At 34.6% G+C, this 27,511-nt stretch overlaps 1 protein-coding gene across 14 annotated transcripts in view; it reads left to right on the plus strand.

The window, feature by feature from the left end:
- The window catches only part of TRPC1 (transient receptor potential cation channel subfamily C member 1), a gene marked incomplete at its 5' end in the record, with an annotated part of 70,928 nt that overhangs the window by 25,463 nt on the left and 17,954 nt on the right, over positions 1-27,511 (plus strand). For 7 of the 14 annotated variants that reach the window (XM_080817293.1, XM_080817299.1, XM_080817301.1 and 4 more), the window contains 4 exons: positions 7,921-8,052; positions 11,554-11,749; positions 16,438-16,774; positions 26,932-27,071. The exons of 1 other annotated variant lie outside the window; for it this stretch is intronic. In XM_080817293.1, coding sequence (XP_080673419.1) covers positions 7,921-8,052; positions 11,554-11,749; positions 16,438-16,774; positions 26,932-27,071 — 805 coding nt within the window. The remainder of the gene's footprint in view (positions 1-7,920; positions 8,053-11,553; positions 11,750-16,437; positions 16,775-26,931; positions 27,072-27,511) is intronic. 6 more of the 14 variants (XM_080817300.1, XM_080817306.1, XM_080817294.1 and 3 more) reach the window with 3 other exon arrangements.

The raw sequence follows: 27,511 nt of genomic DNA on the forward strand, positions 1-27,511 counted from the left end.
CTAGTTTTTGGCAGTGAACATTCACATATAAGTCTTTTTGTGGACTTTTTTTTTTTTTTTTTTTAATTTCTGTTGGGTAGATACCTAGGAGTGGAATTGCTGGGTTGTATGTTAAGTATATGTTTAATTTTTTAAGTAACTGCCAAACTGTTTTCCAAAGTGATTGTAGCATTTTACATTCTCACTGTGATATGTGATGCTTTCAGTTCCTCCACATGGTCACCAACTTTATATTGTTGGTTTTTTTGATCTTAGCCATTTTAGCAGAAGTATAGTAGGATCTCATTGTGGTTTTAATTTGCATATTCCTTATGCCTTATAATATCAAGCATCTTATCGTGTGTTTATATGCCATTAATCTATCTTCTTTGATGAAGTGTCTACTCTCTTAGCTATAGAGAACAAACTGAGGGTTGCTGAAGGGGAGGTGGGCAGGGGGATGGGTTAAATGGGTGGTGATGGGTATTAAGGAGGCCCTTGTGATGAGCACTGGGTGTTTGTTTGGTTTTTTAAGATTTTTATTTATTTTTGCACGCGTGAGAGAGATTGAGTACAAGCAGGGGGGAAAGGCAGAGGGAGAAGCAGACTTCCCATGAAACAGGGAGCCCAATGTGGGACTTGATGCCAGGACCCCAGGATCATGACCCAAGCGGAAGGCAGACACCCAACCAACTGAACCTCCCAGGAGCCCAGAGCATTGGGTGTTATATGTAAGCAATGAATCTCTAAATTTTACTTCTGAAACTAATAATACACTGTACGTTAGCTAACTGGAATTTAAATAAAAACTTGAAACAAAATAAAATGAGGTAAGTCTTTCATCTTTCATCTTTTTTTTTTTTAATTTTTTTTATTTATGCTAGGCTGTGAGCTTTGCATTTCAAATAAAGTTTAGAATGAGTTATCAATTTTTACAAAAATACTTGCTTGGATTTTTAAGAGGGGTTCCATTAAACCAATTTGGAGAGAATTGCCATTTTAATAATATTAATCTTTCAACCTATGAATATGGTATATCTATTTTATTAGACCTTCCTAATTACTTTCAGCAATGTTTTCTAGTCTTCAGTGTATTGATCTTGTGCTTCTTTTTTTACAATTTATTCCTAAGTATTTTGTTTGTTTTTATAATGTTGCGCATGAATTGCTTTCTTAATTTCATTTGCAGATGGTTTGTTGCTAGTGTATGGAAATAAAACAGATTTTTTTGTACACTGGTTTTGTATCTTATTTTTCCTAAACTCATTTATTCTAATAGGGCTTTTTGTTTGTTTGCTTTTTAGCTTCCTAAAGATTTTTTTATATATAAGATTGTATGTTCTCAAGTAGAGGAAGTTTTAGTTCTTTTCAAATCTTTAGTCCTTCATTTTTCTTGCCTTATTGCACTGGCTAGTACCTCCACTGTGATATTGAATGTAAGTTAGTAAGAGTGAATATCCTTGTCTTAAGATTCTTGGTTCTGGAGTTTCTATTTGGAATTTTCTATTTATAGTATCATAGGAAATAGTTTTACTGCCCTAAAGATCCCCTACTTTACACTTATTTAGCCCTCCCTTACCCCCAAACCCCTGGCAAACGCTAAATTTTTTTTAAACTGTCTCTGGTTTTAACTTTTCTCTGTAATGTCATATGATTGGAATAATATAGTTTATAGCCTTTTCATATTGGCTTCTTTCACTTAGGAATATGCATTTAGGTTTCTTTCATGTGTTTTCATGGAATGATATTACATTTCTTTTTAACACTGAATAATATTCCATTGTATGAAGGTACTACAGTTTACCTATTCACCTATTGAAAGACAGCTTGATTGTTTCCAAGTTTTGGAAGTTATAAATAAAGCTGTTTAAACATTCATGTACAGGTTTTTGTGTGGACATAAGTTTTCAACTTAATTAGATAAATATCAAGAAGTGTGATTGCTGGATTATAAAGTAAGAATATAAGAAACTTCCAAACTGTCTTGCAAAGTGCCTGCACTTCAGCATTCCTACCAACAATGAATGAAGTTCATGTCATTCCACATCCTGATCAGCATTTGATACTGTCAGGGTTGAATTTTAGCCTTTCTAATGTGTGTGTATTGGTATGGTATCTCATTGTTGCTTTAATTGCCATCCCCTAGTGATGTATGATGTACATTTCTATATGCTTATTTGCCATCTGTATATCTTCTTTTGTGAGATGTCTGTTCAGATCTCTTGCCTATTTTTTAATTGGATTGTTTTCTTATTGTTGTGTTTTAAGAGTTTTTTATATAATTTATATGCAGGGTCCTTTATCAGATACATTTTTTGCAAATACTTTCTCCCAGCCTGTGGCTTGTCTTTATTCTTTTAATTCATGGGTTATTTCAAACTGTGCTGTTGTACTTTCACATATTTTGGGATTTCCCAGATTTCTTTCTTCTGGTGATTTCTAATTTAATTTCTAAATTAATTAATTATTGGAGAATACTGTATTTTTAAAATAACTTAATTGAGGAGAACCTGCGTGGCCCAGTTGGTTAAGTGTCTGCCTTCAGCTCAGGTCATGATCCCAGCATCCTGATATGGAGCCCTGGATTGGGTTCCCTGCTCAGTAGGGCGTCTGCTTCTCCCTACCCCACTCTTGCATTCTTGCTATCTCTCTCTCCTTCTCAAATAAATAAGTAAAATCTTTAAAAAGTAACTTTTTGAGATATAATTTGAGATATAATTCATATATTTTGAAATTCACCCTTTTATAATATTCATGAAATTATACATTGACCATCATTACCTAATTCCAGAACATTTCATCCCATCCAGAAGAAACATTATACTCATTACCAGTTACTCTCCAAACCACTGGAAACTACTGAATTTACTTTCTGTTCTTATGGGTTTGCCTCTTCTGAGTATTTCATATAAATTGCATCTTTATAGTTCTTATTGATTATTTGCTTATCTTTTTTGGAGAGGTCTATTCAGATCCATTTCCCAGTTTTTTAATTGGTTATCTGTTTTTTTATTTGTTGAATTATAAGAGTTGTTTGTTTTATATCCTGGATACAAGTCCCTCATCAGATACATGATTCATAATTTTTTTCACATTCTATCAGTTATCTTTTCACTTTTCCAATGGTGTACTTTGAAACACAAAAGTTTTAAAGAAGTTTGGTGGCATCCACTTGACCTCTTTTTGGTATTATAGCTAAGAAACCATTGCTTAATTTGGAGAAAGTACTTTTTATCATTTCATTCTTTAAAGAAATGTTAAGACTAGTTCTATGGCCTACCATATAATTTGACATGGACAATATTATATGTACCCTTGAAATAATACTCTTGAATATTCTGTGTACTCTTGGAGTGAGCATTCAATAAACTTCAGTTCAATCATATATTCTTTCATAGTATTTGAATCTTCCTTATCCCTCTGGTTTTCAATCTGTTTATTCTATCAATTTCTGGGAGAGGAATTCTCAATCTCAGAATGTATCAGAATATATAATTTATCCTTGTCCGATGGAATGTTCTGTCAATGTCTAGTTGGTTGCTTAATTCTTTTCTTTCCTTGTTGATCTTTTGTCTAGTTCTATCCGCTATTGAAAGTGGGGTGTTAAAAGTGTTTGTTATTGTTCAGTTGTCTATTTTTCCATTTCTATTAATTTTTTCTTCATGATTTTGGTGCTCTGTTGTTAGTTACAAATATGTTTATAAATGTTATATCTTCTTTGATTGACCTTTTATCATTATTAAATGTCCCTCTTTATTGCTAGTAATATTTTTTTGGTTTGTTTTAAAGTCTGATACTAGTATAGCTATTCCAGCTTTCCTGTGGTTGCGGTTTGCATGGTATATCTTTTTCCAGACTTTTACTTTGAGTCTATTTGTATCTTTGAATCTAAAGTGTATCTCCTGTAGACAACATAGAGTTAGATTATGCTTTTTTAAAATTTAGTCTGACAACATCTGCCTTTTAATTGGATTGTTTAAACCATTTATATTTAATGTTCTTAATATAGTTGTATTCACATATGTCATTTTGCCTTTTGTTTTCCACGTCTTCTCATTTGTTTCCTTTGTGTCTTACATCTTTCTTGTTCCTCTATTCCTTCATTAGTGCTTTTTTTTGCATTGAGTGTGTATATTCTAATTGGCATTTTAATGTCATTAATGAATTACTTATTATATGTTTTCATAAGTTTTTTAAATTTTGTTTTTGTTTTTTACTGGCTGCCCCAGGAGTTACCATATGTGTCTTAACTTGTCAGAATCAGGTTCAGATTAATACTGCTTAATTCTAATAATAGATAGAGTGTTCCTTCTATATAGTTCTATTCTCTTTTCCATCCTTTTAATGGTATTGTTATTATACATATTTCATCTATAAATCCGACAACATATTGCTGTTTACTTTACTGTCAACATACATATTGTTGTATACTTTACTGTCATCATTTCTTTAGCGTATTACAGCTGTAGTCCTGTCCACTTATTTTGTGCTGTTACTGGTGATTACATTATACATGTATTACATTTCTCTGTGTTACTATAGGCCAAATGATACATGGTATACATATTATTTTATATAATTGCTTTTTAAACATTATTTATTTATTTAAGGGAGATGGGGAGAGAGAATCTCAAGCAGATTCCACACTGAGCATGGAGCCTGATGTGGGACTGGATTTCATGATCCTGAGATCATGACCGGAGCCGCCATTGTATGGAGCACTGGGTGTGGTACATAAACAATGAATTCTGGAACACTGAAAAGAAATAAAATAAAATAAAATGGAAAAAAAAAAAGAGTCTGGTGCTTAACTGACTGAGCTACCTAGATGCCCTTATATAATTGCTTTTTAAATCAGTTAAGAGGCAGAGAGAAATGTACATTAATAGTGTCTTTTATAATTACATAACTACTTTCACTTGTTCTTTTTGTTCATGTGGATTTGAATTATCATCTTGGATCACTTGCTTTCAGCCTGAAGAATTTCCTTTAGTATTTCTTGTAAGGCAGGTCTGCAAGGAACGTTATTCAGTCAGTCTTTATCAGGCAAAGTTCTTATTTTGCCTTTACTTTTGCATAATAGATTTGCTGGTTATAGGATTTTTGTCTGATGTTTTTTTTTTTTTTTTTCCTTTTAGTGCTTTGAATATTTTATCCTTCTATTGTTTTGACTGAGAAGTCTGCTGTTAGTCTTATTGGGATTTCCTTGTAAATGCCTCATCACTTTCCTCTTGTTGCTTTCAAGACTTTTTCCCTGCCTTTGACTTTCAGCATATTTACCATGATGTTTCTGTTTGTGAGTCTCTTTGCATTTGTCCTACTTGGAATTTGTTGAGTTTCTTGGATGTGCAGGTTATTGTTTTTCAATAAATATAGTAAGTTGTTAGCCATTATTTTTGCAAATATTTTTTCTTCTCTTCTCTCCTGGTATGTACCCATTGTGAGTATGTTCTTCTTGTATTTAATAGTATTACATATCTCTGTGAATTTCTGTTCATTTTTCCTCATTCTTTTTCTTCTCTTTAGTCTTTGGCTTGCATAATCTCTATCAATATATCTTCAAGTTTGGTAGTTCTTTCTCCTGCCAGTTCAGATCTACTGTTGAGCCCTGCATTATTTTGCTAAGGCTATCATAATAGGATACCACACTGGGTGACTTAAACAACAGAAACTTATTGTCTTACAATTCCGGAGCCTAGGAATCCAAAATCAAGGTATGGGCAGGGTTGGTTTATTCTGAGGGTTGTGAAGGAGGATTCTGTTCTGGGCCTTTTGCTGGATGATTTTAATGAAGTCTATTTTCCCCCTCTGTTGTTGCTCCTCAGTGAGGCACAGCTTGACTCTTTCTTGCAAATCTAATATTTCTTTGTTTGAAATCTGGACAGTCTAGTATATATTGTAGAAACTCTGAATACTGTTTTACTTTTCTAAGATTTTAAAAAATTATTATTATTTTTCTGACCTGAAAAGTGTCTCCCTGTGATATATAATCATAGATCTCTGTTCCTATTTTAGTTTTTTATTCTTATTTTTTTAAAAGATTTATTTATTTTAAAGAGAGAGCATGCATGTGAGTGGAGGGGGAGAGGCAGAGGAGAGAATCTTCAAGCAGACTCCTTGCTGAGTGCAGAGCTGGTTCCGGGGCTCCATCCCACAACTTATGAGATCATGACCTGATCTGAAACCAAGAGTTGGATGCTTAACTGACTGAGCCACCTAGGCACCCCTGATTATTTTTGTTTTTTAGCCTTGATTCCTAAGGGTCATTTCAGGGTCTGTATAGGTGAGCCACTGATTTGGGTAGAGTTTATGTTAATACACTTTGAGCCTATAAAAGAGTTCTACTGTCTTCTGATGAGTCTCTGGGTTAGTTGGGGAATGCAGACAAACAATAAACTGGGAAAAAAGTATTTAAAATACTTTGACTAGACAGAGGGCTAATTTCTTTGATATGTAGATCTTACAAATTGATTTTTAAAAATAAACAATTATTTTTAATTAGAAAAATAGGCTAATGAAAATAAACAGGAATTTACAGAAGTAGTATAAATGGATAGTAAAGAGGAAAGGATGCTTAAGTTTTTTAAGAAATTCACATAAAATTCCATTTTTCATTCGTGAAAGTGGCAAAATATTAATGATGTAGGGGGAAATGAGCTCTCCTTATTGTTAGTGCTTTAGAAGCATCTATTAGAATTTAAGATACACATGCCACTTTATGCAGCAATTCTAAGTGTGCAAAGAACATATGAACTGAAGAATATTCATTGCTGTGTTATTTATAGAAGTAAAAAATTAGAAGCAACTGAAATTTCCATTTTTGAAGATCTGATGAGCTGCCATCAAATGGGAAACCATCCAATTTGGGGGAAAAAAAATGACATGACTCTATATGTAGTAACATAGAAAAAGTTGTTCCTTTATATAATATGTCTGATTATGTTTGTGTGTGAATTGAAAATAATAAGGATATTCATAATTCTCTGTAATATGACCATTCTTAGAGGAGTAGATTTGGTGGAAGGAGGAGAACTGGGGACCATCATATTTCTAAATGGCTTTATTTATTTATTTATTTACTTACTTACTTAATTTCACAGGGAGAAGAGAGTGCACACATGAGAGCACAGGTGGGGGAAATAGTAGGCAGAGAGAGAGATAGAGGGAGAAGCAGGTTTCCCACTGAGCAGGGAGCCTGATAAACAGGGGTCAGGCTCAGGACCCAGGATCATGACTTGAGCTAAAGGCAGACACTTAACCGACTGAGCCACCCAGGCACCCCTAAACTGCTTGCTTTTTTAAATAACAAGCCTGTATTAAATTTATGTTTGGAAGGAAATATACATTATATAATATCTACTAAATTTATAAATTAAAAATTATATGTTTATAAATGAAAGATTTATTGCAAAAATTTTCTGGTTTGCTTCTTATTTAGGTATTGACTATGAACCATAACTAGTTTACAGAAGGTAAAGTGGTGTGCTTTTCCATTAGCTAGAAATTATACATAAATGAATGATTTCATTCCTAAGATTTGAAACATCTTTAAAAAACAACCTGATTGAAAAAAAAAAACCTGTTTGAATGAGTCATGTGTTACATATATCTAGTGTATTAATGTAGTCTTATCACTGAGGAAGGAAAAATTTAATAACCATTCATATCATATTCAAAATGTATTAGCTATTAGCCTATTCCATTTAAAATAATATTGGTTCAAGAATAGAAATTTTTTAATTAAATTGGATTGAAAAATACAAAGACTTATTTTTTAAGTCTTTATGTAGTATATCCTGTAATAAGTATATTATAGTTGTTTTATTTTCTTTTAATTTTATAGTACTTTAATTTTAAATTTATGAAAATTATAGGTTGAAAATACTAATTATATGTGTATAATCCATTTATGTTACATTATGGAATCAAATTTTATCACAGGTTTCGTCTTGATATATATCGCTGTTTGGCCAGTCCAGCTCTAATAATGTTAACGGAGGAGGATCCAATTCTGAGAGCATTTGAACTTAGTGCTGATTTAAAAGAATTAAGTCTTGTGGAGGTGGAATTCAGGTGAGAATGAGTGGAAATTGTAAATTAAATCCTTTTTTCCAGAATCCCTTCAGCCTGAGGTTTTGTTTTTTTTTCCCATAAACCAAATTCATGTTTATATTTATTTACTTTTGAACCTAGATGACCAGACCTTGCTGCCACTTACCTGGGATTTTCCTTCAGGCTCAGTGGAATAGACCTTGATGTTACTTAGGTCACTCTTTCCCCACCTGCCCTTTGCCATTTGTTGAATGTTGCCACAGGAGTTCTAAGACAGTGAAGAGTAGGGGGAGTGGCAGCCTTAAGCAAGAGCAAATTTGTAACTGTTCTCTATTCTACCTCCCCTCATTTTCAGATTCTATAGTCATCCTGAGAGTTAGGTCCTTCATAACTTTCAGAAGCATGTAGAATGCTTTCTGTGCTTCAGGAACATTCCATACACACAGACATAGTCTGTTTTCATTGTTTGGTGAGATTTTTCTATTAGGAGACACATAACATGTAGATATAAAAATAAAATACTACTGATTAAGAGGGATGAATCCCATTCTGAGTTTTCTTCTGAAATGAAGAGTTGAATGTAATTTTGACACAAAGAATCATTGTTTATCAATTTCTCCTAGAGAGTTAAGTTGGGAGGACAGAAAAAGGCTTTGGAAAAAGAAGCTATTACATAAAAATAAAATACTGCTGATTAAGAGGGATGAATCCCATTCTGAGTTTTCTTCTGAAATGAAGAGTTAAATGTAATTTTGACATAAAGAACCATTGTTATCAATTTCCCTTAGAGAGTTAAGGTGGGGGAACAAAAAAAGGCTTTGGGAAAAGTAGCCTATTAAACTAATTTAAACATTAAAAAAATAAAGGTCCTTAGAAAACTATATTTCTTAGACTTGAGGAAAATCTTTGAGAATTTCCCTTATTTTAAAGTATCCCTTGTGCCCCCTGAAGGAGAGATTGATCATTTCTTGCTAGTTCCTGCTGGAAGGTTTCTGGGGTGCAGGTTATACCTATCTCTACCTTTCCTTTTCAGTCTAGCTGCTGTGGGAGGCGCCCCCTCTTTGCATTGCATTCCTCTAGTGACTTGACAAGATGGAAAGATTCAGACTTCTTCGTGGAAGGGTGACAAGGAGCTTACAGTTTTCTTATGCCTTAATAACAGTTTATAGTGTGTTTTTGATAGCTGAGTTCTAGAAACTTTTTAAATACACCTGTTCATAAGTTTTTAAGTATGGAACTCCTGTATTTCAATTTGGATAAGTTAAATTTTATTTAAACTTGATAGGACACAAAGTATATACTTTGAGAAAAACATAAGACATGGTTAAAATGTAACTTGTTGGTACTTTTAACTTTATTAGGATATGAGGCTGTTAATAAGTTATTCCTTTTAATTCTAAAGAACTTCTTATTATAATCTTATAATTGGAGTTCTCAGTTACCATATAAAGTAGAATTCATTCAGCTCCTTCCAAAAAGGATTTGAAGCAACTGCTATGATTATTCTGTAATCATTGGATAATAAAGTTAGATTTTTAACATAGATCATAAAATCCAGATCATAGGTCATTAATTCCATTTTTTAAAAAATATTTATTTATTTATTTGAGAGAGAGACAGAGATAATGAGAGAGAGCACACAAGTGAGGAGGAGAGGGAGAAGCAGGCTCCTTGCCGAGCAGGAAGCCCGATGTGGGCTCGATCCCAGGACCCTGAGATCATGACCTGAGCCAAAGGCAGACGCTTAACCGACTGAGCCACCCAGGTGCCCCAATCCCCTTGTTTTTGTAGACAGGGAAAGTGATCTATATAGGTTAGATATTTTACTGATAAGCAGCATCTAATTAGGAACAGAGTTAGCAAGAATTATAACTAGAACATAGGACTCCTGGCTTCTAGTCTACTATATTTCCATCTAAACTATACACAGCCACTTATTAGTCTTATAATAATTTGTTAAAGATTAAGAAAATTAGATTAATAAAATATATTAGTCTTACTGAATTCAGTGGTCTGTCAGTGTTTACCTAAAGATGAGACCTCTTTGTAATAATACATACTTTTGATGAATATTCTCATCTGTAATTGGATTCTTAGACTAAGAAGCAGTAATACTTCATTTGTTAAAGAAATATAATTACTTATTTTTAGGTAGTTTTGGTTATATAGTAAATCCAAAGAATAGATAGAAAAATGTTAGCCTCTAAGGAAAAGTTTTTAATTCTTTGAGTGATAATTTTCTCTTCATGGAAAATCCCATTATATAGGTGATTAATCATTGGGAAATTTTTCTGTTTTCCCTTTCCCAGTAAGGAGCAAAAAACTGAAGGGCGCCTGGGTGGCTCAGTGGGTTAAGCCTCTGCCTTCAGCTCAGGTCATGGTCTCAGAGTCCTGGAATCGAGGCCCGCATCGGGCTCTCTGCTCAGTGGGGAGCCTGCTTCCCCCTCTCTCTCTGCCTGCCTCTCTGCCTACTTGTGATATCTCTCTCTGTCAAATAAATAAATAAAATCTTAAAAAAAGAGAGAAAAACGGAATAAAAATTATTTTCTGAATCTGGCCCCAATTGACTCATATTTATACCCATCTAACTTTATTTTTGAGTTATTACACTCAGACATAATTTTAATATAGCTGATGTTCTTAAAGAGGATTATCTGCTAAAACTTCTCAGTTTCTCACAAGTTTGTTGATATAGGCCTTTTTTTTTCCCCCAAAGATTTTATTTATTTATTTGACAGGGAGAGAGAAAGAGAGAGCGCACAAGCAGGGGGAGCAGCAGGCAGAGGGAAAGGGAGAAGCAGCCTCCCCGAGGAGTAGGGAGCCCAATGCGGGGCTCTGTCCCAGGACCCTGGGATTATGACGTCAGCCGTAGGCAGCTGCCCTACCAACTGAGCCACCCTGGCACCCCGATTTAGGCCCGTCTTTAATCAGCTGTTAAATTCTAAGTTTCAGGGAATAGTGATTATGAAAGAAAATTCTTCACTAGCAGTATTTCAGTGTCTTTTCTTTCCAACTTGAATTTTATTCAAACGAACACTTTAAAAGTGAATGAGAATACTATTTGAATATCAAAAGTAGCATATATCATGTTATAGACAATTATTGAAAACAACTCTCATTAAAAGTTACATAGTAATATTTATTGGATAGCATTATTATTATCTATTGTTTAGATGAGTAATGTGAAAGAAGTTTTATGTCAAAGAATAATGGCAAATGAGTTAATAGCTGGTTGGAAACTATAAACAGAATTTCTAGGAATATCAGTATATATAAGGAAATACTGTACTCCTCTAAAATTATCCGTGTGAACACAGGGAATATAATTGTGTTACAGTTTCCCCCAAAGCTGTAGAGAATTTATGCACCAGTAGCTTCTTTTGACCATCAGCACAAATGACTTCAGATTTTAAAGAGCCCTGTCAGAATTAAAATGTTACTGAGTAAGTAATTTTCTATTGAAAAGAGCTTAATTAGAAGCTGGAAGTGACATTTCTAATAATAAACTGTTGCATTTTGCAGGAATGATTATGAGGAACTAGCCCGACAATGTAAAATGTTTGCTAAAGATTTGCTTGCACAAGCGCGGAATTCACGAGAATTGGAAGTTATCCTAAACCATACATCTAGTGACGAGCCTCTTGACAAACGGGGATTGCTAGAAGAAAGAATGAATTTAAGTCGTCTAAAACTTGCTATCAAATATAACCAAAAGGAGGTATGAGGTTTTCTGTGAGATATATATACATTATTTCTAGGGTGCCTAGGTGGCACAGTTGGTTAAGTGTCTGACTCTTAGTTTCAGCTCAGGTTGTGATATCAGGTTCATGAGATAAAGCTAGCCTCCTCGCTTAGTGTGGAGTCTACTTGGGGTTTTCTCTCCCTTTCCCTCTACCCTTCCTGCTAGTGCTCGCTCGCGCGCGCGCACTCTCTCTCTCTAAAATAAATAAATAAATCTTTTAAAAAAAGAATTCTTTCCTCCATAGTAGTATAGTGGTTCAGGGCAATTAATTGAGAATTAAAGATATGTACTCTACCATCACTTTTTTAAAAAGGTTATTTATTTATTTAAGAGAGAGAGCGAGAGCATGAACGGGGTGAGGGTTAGAGGGAAAGGGAGAAGCAGACTCCCTTTTGAGCCGGGGAGCCCAATGTGGGGCTCGATGTCAGGACCCTGGAGTCATGACCTGAGCCAAAGTCAGATGCTTACCTGACTGAACCTTCCAGGCACCCCAAGGGTGGCATTAAGCAAATACTCAATAAATGGCAGTTGCTAGTATTATTATTATTATTATTATTATTATTTGGTTCAAGGACAGTTTTACTACTTTCCTTTTTTAAAAAAAATAGAAGTATTGTTGATACAAGTTGTTTTTAACAATTAATTTTAATTATAATAATAATAAGGATGTTAATTTAGTATTTTTGCCAAATAGTAGCTATTTAAATAAGATCTTGTGTGGTAAGTACTTTCATAATGATGGTTCTATCTTGTATTTTGTCTGTCGTAGGTTTGTTTTGTTGATTTGGTTACAAATGGCACTTTCTATAGTAATAGTACCTTTCTGTTTAAAAATAAAGTATCAGATGCTGTGTTTCCTGGTTCTTATTTCTTAATTCATTGAAGCCCAAAGGTGGAGAGGCCCATGATGTGATAACTAAATTCAATCTGATTCTACTGGCATCATCTTTTCCTATTAAGGGAAATACCTATTTTTAATCGCTGCACATACACACACGCGCACACACACACATACACACACGATACATGATTCAGGAACTTGAAGAAGGAAGGTATGCATTTTAAATTTCATTTTTTGAGATAATTTACTAAACACAGGTGTTTGTATGTAGGTAATGATACCCAGCTGTTAGTATGAGGTATTGGTAAATGATACTTTTAAGGTATTTTTTCTAAGACCCATTTTTTAAAAAAAGATTTGATTTATTTATTTTAGTGAGAGAGAACACGAGAGAACACGAGCACAAGTGGGGAAAAGGGCAAAAGGAGAGGGACAAAGAGACACCACAACCATCGCAGGGCTCATTCTCCCTACCCTAATATCATGACCTGAACTGAACTCGTTGAACATTAAGCCAGCTGAGCCACCTAGATGCCCCTAAGGCCCATTATTTTTGTTATTAATATAGATGTTGGAATAAAACTTGGTTATCAGATTTGTATTAATATAAAAATGTGACCCGAGACATATAATGGTAGAAGGCAAGATACAGGACTTCTGGTGCTAGGAGCAGAATTTTTTATTATTTTGGTTGAAAATTTGAGCCTCACAATGGTTTGTGAGGAAATTGGTACAGGAATTTTAAGATGTTTATTTTAATATTACCTACATAGTATATCACTTACCCAGCTTTCTGGCTTCAAATCCTATACTTTTTCTAATACTCTAAGGTTCTTGATTAAGATAAAATATCTATGGGGCACCTGGGTGGCTCAGTCATTAAGCATCTGCCTTCGGTTCATGTCATGTTCCCAGGGTCCTGGGATCAAGCCCCACACTGGGCTCCCTGCTTGTCAGGAGGCCTGCTTCGCCCTCTCCCACTCCCCCCTGCTTGTGTTCCCTCTCTCACTGTGTCTCTCTGTCAAATAAATAATAAAATCTTTAAAAAAAAGGAAAGAAAAACATTTATAGGAAAAAATTAAACACAAGAATTTGGATCAGTGTAATATTAGATTATAAATCAACAACATACCTGTGTGCTTAAAAAGGAAGTATAGCACTAATGTGTATAAATAGAAACAATATAGAACACCTGATATAATTGTCCTCTAATACACATTTTGACTACATCTTAGGTTAATTTATTTACTTCCGTGTTCTACGACTTAAAATAGACATGAAGTACTATTAAATGATAGAATAAAGAGATAGCAAGTTACAAAATCAACTTAAGTGATTGGAAAAAGAAACCCCAAAGAAAGATGGAAAGACCTGAGATTATCCTGGTTAGGGAAGGAAAAACTAAGAGCCAGTTTCCTAATGATTGAGATAGATATATATATCACCCTGAGGACTAACAGATATAACCAAATGTTCCATTCTAAGGAAGATGCAAGAAAAGGAAAGAAGAATTAGTAGTAATATTTTTATTTGAAAGGAAAATACTCTGTAGTTTTAAGGATGTATGAAAATGTAGTTTTTTAAGCTAGATTTCTAGATATGATCAAAGGGGAGGATAGTATCTTCCCAAATAGTTAGTAGACTTTGTTTAGGTAATCTGTCCTGGATAACAATTCCTGATACTCAGTGGCATAAAACAGTATTTCATAATCATTTACAATAATTTCATAATCATTTTATTCTGCTCTTGGATTGTGTAGGCCAGGAATTAGGAAAGGGCACAGAAAGCATGGATAATTTGTCCTTGCTTCACTGTGTCTAGGGTCTCAGCTGGAGGTAGCTCAGATGACTGGGGGTACAGTCATGTGGAGGCTTCTTCACTCAAATGTCTGGTGTCTGAGCAGCAGCTGAAGACTAGCAGGGAGCTCTCCAGTGGGCTGAGTGGATCCATTGAGGGTTGGCCTCCTGAGCAGTTACTTCTGGAATCATGGAAGGGCATGGTCATCATGGTGGGTTGACTGTGAGGAGATGGTCTAAGAAGCTTCCGAGGGCTGCCCAGAGTGCCTACATGTAGCGTGGGCTTCCTCACAGCATAGTAGCTTTGGGTAGTAGGATGCTTTATATGACAGATAATGGCATCAAAATCAGGTGTTAATCAAACAAGGTGGAACCTGCATAGCCTTTTAAAACCGACCCTCAGAAACCACACGGGTATCACTTCTTCCAGAATTTACTGATTAAACCAATCACAGCTTTGTTGAATTGAAGGGTGTGAAACATGATAACCCACTTCTTGATGAGAGGAGTAGCAAAGAATTTATATCATTGTTTTAAAACCACCACAGACCTAAAACATTTCTAGTTGAAATCTTGTCTTTCAAATTACATATTTAACATGGCTATTAATTAAATCATTATTATATAGAGGGATGGCAAGGACAGCAGTCAGTCCTTTGATATTGGGGGAAAGGGAGAAACCACTACTAAGTTTGGGATGCTACTAAACTGGGTAGTTGGTGGGAGGAAAAGCTATTTCTCTCTGCAGTATTTCATCTTGAGAGACAAATTAAGATCCCTTAAGAGCACTAGAATCTGAGCAGAAGAATGAAGTAAGACTTAACTGCCAAAAACAAGTATAGTATATAGGAAATTCCTTTTTTTTTTTTTTAAAGATTTTATTTATTTATTTGAGAGATGGAGAGAGAGAACATGAGCAGTGGGGAGGGGCAGAGGGAGTGGGAGAAGGGAAGCAGACTCCTTGCTTAGCAGAGAGCCTGACGTGGGGCTCAGTCTCAGAACCCTAAGATCATGACCTAAGCCAAAATCAATAGTCACACGCTCACCAGATTGAGCCACCTGGGCACCCAGGATAAATAATTTTAAAACAGAAGATTGGCCAATTAGTTTTTAATATATTAATGACATTATGATCACTTTGGTCATTTCAAACCTGATCACATAATTGTACCCACAATTACCAGAATCCTTAAGTTATACTTCACAACTTGAGCATTATATTGGGAAAATACTGCTCCTGAAATTAGTAAACTAAGAAGCTTTGGTAAATTGATTCCTATACTTGAACTAGAATTTCCCTCTTATTTGGCAATGTATTTTCTTTTTTTCTTACACAGAATTCAGTTTTAAGCAGATTGAGAGTATAATACATTTCAAGAAATTCTCAGTGTTTTCATGGAGCATAAATGTATCTGATGTTTAGACTTGGATTGCTTTGCTATCTTAGTATCTTGGTTTCTTCTAACTGGAATCAGTAGTTCTTCTAGAAAGAAGTTTTTTCCTTTGGTTTGTGGTTGTTAACTTTGAAATTTCACAAACATTATGAGAGTCTCTATAAATTAAATTTTGGAAAATGGCTAAGTAGGCTATTAATATTAATACTTAAATACTACATGCTATGAATCAGGCACTATTCTAAGAGCTTTATATTTAATCCTTGTAACAAGTTTATGGGTAGAGACTGTTATTATCCCCATTTTATAGATGGGAAATTTGAGGCTGAAAGAGGTTTAAAGACTTGCTCAAGGTCAATTATTAAGTGGCCGAGCCTGGATTTGAATCCAGGTAATCTGGCTCCAGAGTCTATGCTCTCAACCTCTATACTCTTTTATTACATATAAGAAAAACAAAAAACAAAAAATTATGTGAATTGTATAGAATTGATTTTAAACTATTAGTACTTTGAATATCAGTTAAATAATGGTATTATCAAATTGTATCTATAGGCAATTCATTATTAATTAATATAATAAATAGTTATTAATAGTTATTTATTTTTGTGTATATATGTGTGTGTTCTTTTCAGTTTGTCTCACAGTCTAACTGCCAGCAGTTCCTGAACACTGTTTGGTTTGGACAGATGTCAGGTTACCGACGTAAGCCCACCTGTAAGAAGATAATGACAGTTTTGACAGTTGGCATCTTTTGGCCAGTTTTGTCACTTTGTTATTTGATAGCTCCCAAATCTCAGTTTGGCAGAATCATTCACACTCCTTTTATGAAATTTATTATTCATGGAGCATCATATTTCACGTTCCTGCTGTTACTAAACCTCTACTCTCTTGTCTACAATGAGGATAAGAAAAACACAATGGGGCCAGCCCTTGAAAGAATAGACTATCTACTTATACTGTGGATTATTGGTAAGTGTCAAGTTTATTCAAAAGATTCCGCTTTTATATAGCCCTTAGTTCTCCCTTACTTGCTGGCATTACAAACATGTATGTTGACTTTATAATTTTAAACTGTTTGCACAGCAAGAATTTGAACACTTTCATGTTCATTGAAGACTTAACTAACATTTTTGTAATGATAAATGATCCTGAACTTGATAAGGAAGCAGATCTCTTATTTAATATTACTTAATTATTTGGAAGTGAAAAATTCTTTATTCTCAGTCTCTAAAATTGTTTATTATCATTAAGACAGAAAAATTGTGCTGATGAATGCTTTTTTTGGTATAAGAGTATGAATCTTCTTAGGTACTTTGAAATGTAATATATATTATACTTTGTTGCATTTGAAGAGTTAACTATTTTGTTTTATTAAACCATTAGTTTCCCTTTTAAGAACCTATGAACTGGGGCACCTGGGTGGTTCAGATAGTTAAGTGTCTGTCTTTGGCTCAGGTCATGATCTCCAGGTCCTGGGATGGGGCCCCATGTCAGGCTCCCAGCTCATTGGGGAGTCTGCTTCTCCCTTTCCCTCTGCCTCTCCCCCTGCTTGTGCTCTCTCTCTCCGTATCTCTCTAAAATGAATAAATAAAATATTTAAAAAAAAAGAACCTTTGAACTTATATCTTTATCTTTATTATAGAAACATTATTTAAATTTAGATTTAAAGGCTTCCCTGGGGACTCACTGAATATGAATCAGTTCTTTGTAATGATAACCAGATCTTTTTAGAAATGATCAGGTTTTTAAACATTATTTTCTGAAAATCGTTTTTATGAGTGTTATGCTGTAAGATAAATATTTTAAACGACCTCCTGCAGTTGTTACAGCTCTTGCCCTTTTTTGTGGGGGATGGAGGGGAGTTGAGATATAATCACATTGTCTATTTATGGTCTTTTAATGACATCTCCTTTATTTCCTTCTGTATCTTCAGCCTTGTTTTGTTTATGTTTTTAAATTCAATTTAGTTAACACATAGTGTATTATTAGTTTCAGGGGTAGAATTTAGTGATAAATCAGTTGCACTTAACACCCCGTGCTCATTACATTAAGTGACCTTTTTATGCCCATTACCCAGTTACTCCATTACCCTCCACTCCCCTCCCCTCCAGCAACCCTCAGTTTGTTTCCTATAGTTAAGAGTCTCTTATGGTTTGCCTCCTTCTCTGTTTTTATCTTATTTTATTTTTCCTTCCCTTTCTCTATGTTCATCTGTTTTGTTTCTTAAATTCCACGTGAGTAAGGGGACCCTGGGTGGTGCAGTCGGTTAAGTGACTAACTCTTGGTTTCAACTTAGGTTGTGAACTCAGGGTCATGAACTCAGAGTTGTGAGATCAAGCCCTGCATGGGGCTCTGAGCTCATCAAAAAGTCTGCTAAGGTTTCTCTTTCCATCTCCCTCCGCCCCTCTCCGCACTTGCTTGCACTCCCTCTCAACTAAGTAAATAAATCTTTAAAAAAAATTCTACATATGACTGAAATCATATGGTATTTGTCTTTCTCTAACTACCTGATTTCATTTAGCATAATACCCTCTATTTCCATTCATGTCATTGCAAATGGCAATGTTTCATTCTTTTTGATGGCTGAGTAATATTTCATTATATATAGACTATATATATATAATCTAGTATATTATTGAGATAGCTCTATTATCTATCTATATCATATATTTCTATATATAGATATTAACATATCTATAGATATCTATATATAGGTATTATATAGATATATAGATTATTATATAGATAATATCTATAGATATTATCTATAGATGTTATATATTATTATCTATATAATTATATGTATATCTATATATCCATATATTATCTATATATATCATATAATATATAAATAGATACACATAGGGGCGCCTGGGTGGCTCAGTGGTTTAAGCCTCTGCCTTCAGCTCAGGTCGTGATCTCAGGGTCCTGGGATCAAGCCCCGCATCGGGCTCTCTGCTCAGCAGGAGCCTGCTTCCCCCTCTCTTTGTCTGCCTCTCTGCCTAGCTCTGATTTCTCTCTGTCAAATAAAATTAAAAAAAAAAAAATAGATACACATATATATGTATTATGTATATTATATATATCACATCTTCTTTATCTGTTCATCTGTTGATGGATATCTGGGCTCTTTCCATATTTTGGCTATTGTGGACATTGCTGCTATAAACATTGGGGTACATGTGCCCTTTAGAATCACTGTTTGTGTCCTTTAGATAAATACCTAGTAGTGCAATTGCTGAGTTGTAGGGTAGTTCTATTTTTAACTTTTTAAGGAACCTCCATGCTGTTAATTTTAGCCATTCTGACTGGTGTGAGGTAGTACCTCATTGTGATTTTGATTTGTATTTCCCTGATGCTGAGTGATGTTGACCATTTTTTCACATGTCTGTTGGCCATTTGTATGTCTTCTTTCGAGAAATGTCTGTTCATATCTTCTGCCTGTTTCTTGACTAGATTATTTGGGGGAGGCTGTTGAGTTTGTTAAGTTCTTTATAGATTTTGGATACTAGCCTTTTGTCTGTGTGATATGTCATTTCTAATTATCTTCTCCTATTCTGTAGGTTGCATTTTAGTTTTGTTGATTGTTTCCTTTTTCAGCCTTGTTTTTAAACTCAGCATTTCTCACCCATCTTTTTGCTATTTGCTATAGAGTAAAAGATACTAAAATTTAGTATTTTCTATGGTATAAAGCACTGGTCGATCAATATGTTCTTTATTGATTTAATTATTAAATAATTTGAGAAAATTACTGTATCATTTTCACTTTTAGCTCTCCTTCAGTTATAAAATAATGTGCATGTTTTGGAATTTTAATTTTTATTTGGAAGTTAGTTCATTTTAAGCAACTTGATCAGAGTTTTACTTTTAAAAGTATTCAAACCATTGTGCATTAACATTTAAAATTAGGTAGATAAAGTAAAAATAACACACATCTGAATTCTAGGTTAAGGGGAATTAAGTAATTTCTTCTTCTTCTTCTTCTTTTTTGAAATTTCTTTTCAGTGTACCAGAATTCATTGTTTATGTACCACACCCAGTGTTCCATGCAATACGTGCCCTCCATAATACCCACCACCAGGCTCACCCAACCTCCCAACCCCCAAGTAATTTCTTGTTAATATTTTCTTCTCCTGTATTTCTGCTATTTTTATCTAAAATTTAATATTTTAATTTAGGAAGTAATTTATACCTTATCATGTGTAATTCCAAATTGCTTTGTTATAGAGCTTTCTAGTGTGAAACTTGATTATATTGTTTTTTGAATAGGTTTAAAAATTTTTGAATGGAATCTCTAAGAAGTACTTTTTCCCTCTATTCATTTAAACTTCTTCTAAAAGATTGTTATATATCTTAGTAATAAAGGAAATTTTATTTCATTTATCTGTAACCTATTGTTTAAATAGTCATGAGAAAGAATCTTTTATTTGTTATGTAATTAAGATTCAGGTTTCCTGAGTCTGTATAAAGATCAAATTAACATTTATATTTCTTAGCAGTAAGTAAACTTACTGAACTCAAAGAGTTACACACTCTTTGGATAGTGTAAATATTACTGTTGTAACTGAATTTCATAATAATGGTAAAACTATTGTTACTTCTTTTTAATCATGATGGCCCTGTTTTCAAAGACATTATTGAACACTCATGCACACACAATATGATTAATTTTCTAACATATTCTGCTTCAGTAGAAGAGCATAATGTGCATTAAGCTAGTAAAATTCCTGGAAGTGTTTTACTTTTCTCAGCACAGCTTCTGCTTTGAAACCAATAGATCTGAATAAACCTTGCCAAGGATGTCTTCTAAGCCTGTTAATGTAATTAGATCCCTCTGGGCTTCCTTAAATATGTAGATCTGAACTTGCTCTAAGGAAACATGTAGGAATCATTGGTCTGCTTATCTAAAGGCATGTCCTCATTCAATGTATTATTTCATGCCGTGAACACAGTGACTTTTGGCTTATGATGGCTGACTTCTGTACATTTGTTTCTTGTTCTTTTCCTTGGTTCTCCAGAAAAAGTAGGGTTAAATTATAAAAAACACATAGGTAAAATGAAAACAATGTGTCAGTGAATACACGGAATATTAGTGGTATCCTTTTAGTTAATTTTTTACTGTTAGGATATAATAGAATAGCTAGTATAAAAATATAAAGATTTTATTTATTTATTTGACAGAGAGAGAGGGAGCACAAGCAGGGGGAGCAGCAGGCAGAGGAAGAGGGAGAAGCAAGCTCCCTGCTGAGCAGAGAGGCCGGTTGTGGGGCTCGATCCCAGGACCCTGGGATCATGACCTGAGCTGAAGGCAGATGCTTAACTGACTGAGCCACCCAGCTGTCCCTAAAAATACATTTTTTGAAATTTAGTATATCTACTTTGTCCAAGCACAGGCAGGAATGAGATATGGCGCAACACTCGTGGAACTTATGGGCTAATTAAGGCAAAAACTTGAGAATTGCACAGATAAATGAAAAAGCACAAATGAGTTAAGTGCTGCTAAGTAAAGGTCATGGAGCTAGGAGAGCAAGCATATTATAAGGGCATCTTACCGGGTCAGGAAAATTGGAAAGGCTTTCTTGAGAAACTGATAAATGAGCTAGATCTAAAAAATAAAAAAGAGTCAGCTAAGACAATTAGGAGAGGAGTATTCTAGGCTGATATAAAAGTTACATTCAGAGGCACCATGGCAAGAAGGAGTGTGGTACAAAGAAGGTACTGAGTAAATACTGGAGCAGAGAGAACACGAGAAGCAAAATCCAAGGTGAAGCTGTAGAAATGGATGGTGCTTCAGACATGGACAGGCTTGTGGGCCATGTTAAGTAATTTTGACTTTATGCTAAGAAGAACGGAAAACCGTTGAAATTTTTAAGTATTTGAGTGACGACATGATCAGATTTGCCTTTTGTTTTTGTATTTCAGATTTGCCTTTTGAAAAGATCATTCTGGCTACAATAGAGAATGGTTAGGAGGATAGGGCTGTGGCAAGAGTGGATAGAGGGAGACCAGAAGGAGGCTGTTACAGATGAAAGCTGATGGTACCTTGGAGTTAGGGTTGTTATGAAAGAAAAAGAAAGAAGGAAACAGATCTGAGAGATACTTACAAAGAAAAGTCAATAGGATATGGAAACACACAGTATATAGGAGGTGAGGAAGAGTGAGTTTATTAAGCAGTATAGGTATTTTGGAAAAGTACTTGGTTTGAGGATCTGTGAGAGGGTAGACCCGGAGTATGGTTTTTGGATACGTTGAAATTAAAGAGACTTCAAGATATCTAAAAGACAATTAGACATCATGGTCTGGAGCTCAAGAGGAAGTCTAGGCTTGAGTTAGCAATGTGTGAATAATCTGCATATTGATTGTATATGAAATTATGGGCATAGATGAGACACTTGAGAAAGTATAAAATGAGAATAGAGGAGGTAGAAGCAGGCCTTGAGGAATCCCCAAATGATGGGATTATAGCTTATAGTGTTGGTTACTAATTCTAAAAAAAATAACAACAAAAAAGACCCTAAAATATAGTACATTGACTAATATTCAAAGGCATTAATTATAATAGTTTAAAATTATTTTGTTCTCTTAATTCAATTCAGAAATATCAAATATGTCAAGTGTATTGTATTGCACAGAAGATGGGAAACCACCTGACAGTAGTCATTGTTCTTTCACGTGTCTACCTTTTCTTTTTTTTATCAAAAATCTTTTCCAATTCCTTTTGTAATTGTGGTCAAGAGTTCCTTTTAGGTATAATACTGCATTTTACAGAAATAAAACACTTATTTCTGGAAGCATCTTTTTTTGGTTTAATGTTTCAGTGGTATAGCATTTGAGTTCAGAAAAAATATTTGGTTTAACATTTTTGGATAGTTTTTATGTATTCACTTTAAATAGAAGCTCATCTAAGTGGAAATTTTAAAAGTATTTTCTGTGTCAGATCTGCAAGTATTTAAAAATGGTTCTCTACATAAAATATGGGTACTGTATAATTAAGATGTTATAAACAGTTTTTCAAGAATGCTTCATGTGCTTCCTAGGGGAATTATTCTGCCTACTGGTAAGCCAGAGGATGCTTCTGACTGGCTCAATGTGATCTCCACCCATATGTTATGCTGCAGCACTCTATTCTTTTATTACTACATATTCTCCTTAAAAAGATCTTATGAATGAATTTATCATAAAACTATCCTAGGTTATAATACTATTCTCTGATACTCCTAGGAATATATTAAGTATGGAGGAATTTATGGCCAAAAGAGGGGAAGGGATTTTTGTTTATGTGTGTTTGGGTTTTATTTGTGTATATTTATTCATTTAGCAAATTTTTTGAGAACCCACTATGTATTAGGAATCGTCCAGGACATTTAGGACATTGGTTAATAAAAACAAAAATTCTTACTCTTGAAGAGTTTCCTCTAATGGGATGAGTAAAGTCAGTTAATAATAGACATAATAAGTACACTATACCCAATGTTCAAAAGTGTTAAGTACTAAGGGAAAAGAAAGGTAGAAGCAGAGTTAAGGAGTTGGGAATGGAGGACATGGGGTTTGCAATTTGAAATAAGATGATCAGAGTAGATGGTAAGCAAAGACGCTCAGTGAAGGAGTTAATCAAATGGATATCTGAGTGAGGAGCTTCCAGTCAGAGGGAAGAGCTGATGTAAGGCCCTAATGCAGGAGTCTTGTGTGTTCAGAGGACAGCAAGGAAGCAAGGAGGCCAGTGTGACAAGCAGTGGAAGGAAAAACTGATAGGAGAGAATGTGAGAGGGGAGAAGTGATACATGTCCTTGTAGGTCAAGAAATTACTTTTGACTGTGAGAGAAATGAGATAAAAGGAAAGGTGCGGCACTCACTCTGCACAATCAGTAGCAGTGATCTTGGGTTCTCAGTGACATTCACACTCGCGGTACACAACAGGTGAGAACCTGGCCCTGGTTTACTTACTAGCTTTGTACAAGGGGACAAGACAGGGAAGTACAACATGTCAGCATTACAGCTTCAAATATATCTTTATTGGCAGTTCTTATAAAAGTTTGGGGCTATTTCCCAGCCCTATTGTGGGCACATTCACTTGTACAGGATGAGGCCAGATGGCTGGGTGTGGGCTACCCCCAGCTAGAAAAGCCTCAATTCTAGCGGCAGCTACGTCTCATGAAGCCCAAGAGAGTAGCTCCCACTGCAAGCACACTCTTAAGATGAGACATCACACAGAGAAGCCAATGCCTATATTTCTCAGCATATCTTTTTTTTTAATCTATTAAGAAGACTCAAAAAAATGTCTTTATAGATAAAATTTTTTAAATGTCACAGAGTTGAAGTCAATAAAGAGACACACCCTGTTCGCTGATGAGTTGACATTGTAAAGATTTACCATCCTGGAAACTTACTAGGTATTAGAAGCTACCATATTCGGAGTACTCCAGGAAATCATATAGACAGTGATTTTTTTTAAATAGTAAAATTAGAATACTCATATTAATCATAACACTAATGTAATAAAAAATACTGTTAGGGAATGGACAAATCAGTAGTCAAATAGAACAGAGAAACCAGAATTTGATTCAGTTATATATATATATGATATTATTTATTATATACTTCCATTATGAATTATTTTTTAAAATTTATTTAAATTCGATTAATTAACATATATTATTAGTTTCAGAAGTAGATTTCACTGATTCATCAGTTTCATCATGTCTTTTTGTAGTTTTGGCTGTGTATACTTTCAGGATCTGTGAATCCACTTGGAGTCCTCCCAGTCCAGAGGTAGTTCCCCAATTCTTGTTTTTATAACAGTATTGAATACAGCTGACCTTTCGTATTTTTCTTAACATAGTATGTTTCTAAGGAAACCTCTTTAAAAGACAGTAACATGAGGTTGTGTTCCCGTGGAGAAAGAGCTCAGACCTGTAGTTAATCCTTTCTCCTCTGGGAGTTACTTCAGAGTTTTGAGAAGGGAAGTAGCACTTGCTTTTTTTTTTAATGCTTAAATCACATGGTTTATTGGATCAGCATAAAACATATACCCAGTAGCAAGAGAAAAGAGATCTGGGTATAAGTTTACACTTAGGATGGAGTGGAAGGACCACAAAACTGAATCCTGTGTTAAAGATATTTCAGTTCTCTACAATTTTTTAAATTAACATATAAAGTATTATTGTTTTCAGAGGTACAGGTTTGTGATTTATCAGTCTTATATAATACCCAGTGCTCATTACAATACATGCCCTCCCCAATATCCGTCATCCAGTTACCCCATCCCCCCACCCCACTCCCCTACAGCAACCCTCAGTTTGTTTCCTATGATTAAGAGTCTCTTACGGTTTGTCTCCCTCTCTGCTTTCATCTTGCTTCCTTTTTTTCCTCTCTTCCCCTATAATCCTCTGTCTTGTTTCTTAAACTCCACATATCAGTGAGCTCATATAATTGTCATTCTCTGATTGACTTATTTCACTTAGCATAATACCCTCTAGTTCCATCCACGTCATTGCAAGTGGCAAGAGTCAGTTTTTTTGAGAGATGAGTAATATTCCATTGTATATATATACCAAATCTTTTTACTTATTCATCTGTTGATGGACATCTGGGCTCTTTCCATAGTTTGACTATTTTGGATATTGCTGCTTTAAACATTGGGGTACAGGTGCCCCTTCAGATCACTACATTTGTATCTTTGGGTAAATACCAAGTAGTGTAATTGCTGGGTCGTAAGGTAGCTCTATTTTCAACTTTCTGAGGAACCTCCATACTGTTTTCCAGAGTGGCTGCACCAGCTTGCATTCCCACCAACAGTATAGGAGAGTTCCCCTTTCTCCACATCCTCGCCAACATCTGTCATTTCCTGACTTTTTAATTTTAGCCATTCTGACTGGTGTGAGGTAGTGTTTCATTGTGGTTTTGATTTATATTTCCCTGATGCTGAGAGATGTTGAACATTTTTTCATGTGTCTATTGGCCATTTGGATGTCTTCTTTGCAGAAATGTCTGTTCATGTCTTCTGCCCATTTCTTGATTGTATTATTTGTTCTTTGGCTGTTGAGTATACCAAGTTCTTTACAGATTTTGGATACTAGCCCTTTATCTGATATGTCATTTGCAAATATCTTCTCCCACTGTCAGTTGTCTTTTGGTTTTGTTGACTATTTCCTTTGCTGTGCAAAAGCTTTTGATCTTGATGAAGTCCCAATAGTTAAAATGGTTGAATGACCTAAGTGTGAGAAAGGGATCCATCAAAATCCTAGAGGAAACCATAGGCAGCTACCTCTTCAATCTCACTTGCATTTTTACAAGGATTACTGTGGTTGCTGTGTTGCAAATACATTTTAAGGAGACCAGGATAAAAGCAGGGAGACCAGGTAGGCTATTTCAGTAATCCAGGCTAGATGGTATGGTGGCTTGAAGTTGAAGAGGTAGTGACAAGGATTAGGTTCTAAATATATTTTGAAAGCAGAGCTAACAGGATTTGCTGTTGCACTGAATATGTGGGTTAAAAGAAATAAGAGTCAAGGATGATTCAAGGAAGTTTGGATTGAGCCACTAGAATGATGAAGTTTCTATCAACTGAGATGGGAAGACTTCTAAGTACAGTTGGGGCAGAGATTAAAAAGTTCAGTTTGAGTATGTTAGGATATCCCGTTGGGGATGTAGAACAGTCAAATTAATATACAAGTTGAATTTAGGAGAGGGAGTTAGAGTTATTAATTCTATAAATACAGATTGAGTTTTTGAGAGATAAATTTGGAAATCTGCCCGTAGATCGTATTTAAAGCCATTAAATTAGACTGCCAAATTCTCTGTAGGAGTGAGCATAATAGAGAAAAGAAAAGAATCAGGAACTGAGCCTTTGTGGGGTGTGTGTGTGTGTGTGTGTTTAGCATCAATTTATTTGTTTTCTTATGCTTGTTTCACATTTATTAAAATTCCTCTCAGAGAAAGATATTATCATATAAAACTTATAGTTATTTTCTTACAAATTTTGAGAACTTTTTACTAAAAAGTTATTTTTTCTTCTAAATGAAGGTATAGCTGATATGAGTGTTATTAATATCCTGAGTTTTAAAGTATTTTTCAGTTTATTATTAAAGTAAGGGCATTATTTAATTTTTTTTCCTTCCTCTTTTTAGGGATGATTTGGTCAGACATTAAAAGACTCTGGTATGAAGGGTTAGAAGACTTTTTGGAAGAATCCCGTAATCAACTCAGTTTTGTCATGAATTCACTTTATTTGGCAACTTTTGCCCTCAAAGTGGTTGCTCACAACAAGGTGACTATTAGCTATGTTAATTGCAGACAAGTGAAGTTTGTTTAGGAAAAACCTGAGATATGTAGCTGTATAACTCAGAGTTACATTGCCCCAAATCTATATCTGATGTGTTTTCATTTTAAACCTATCCCAGTGTAAGGGAATAGTCTGCATTGTTTCTTCCCTTCCAGTAGTTTGAAGGATGTTAATTACCTTTTAATGTTGGTTACCTATTATATGCCAGGCACCATGGTTGATACTTGCTATACTTTATCTTATTTTATCCTCACAGGGACTCTATGAGACAGATGTCCTTATCCCCATTTTGCAAATAAGGAAAACGAAGCTCAGAGATATTAAGTAACTTATCCAAGACCACACAGTAAGAAACCAAGACTGGATTTAAATCCAGGTCTGTCTAGGCATTTTCTTTCTACCAAATGCCAATTCCTTATATCTGA

The sequence above is a fragment of the Martes martes genome (assembly GCF_963455335.1).
Source record: "Martes martes genome assembly, chromosome: 1".
In the NCBI taxonomy this organism is placed as follows: Eukaryota; Metazoa; Chordata; class Mammalia; order Carnivora; family Mustelidae; genus Martes; species Martes martes.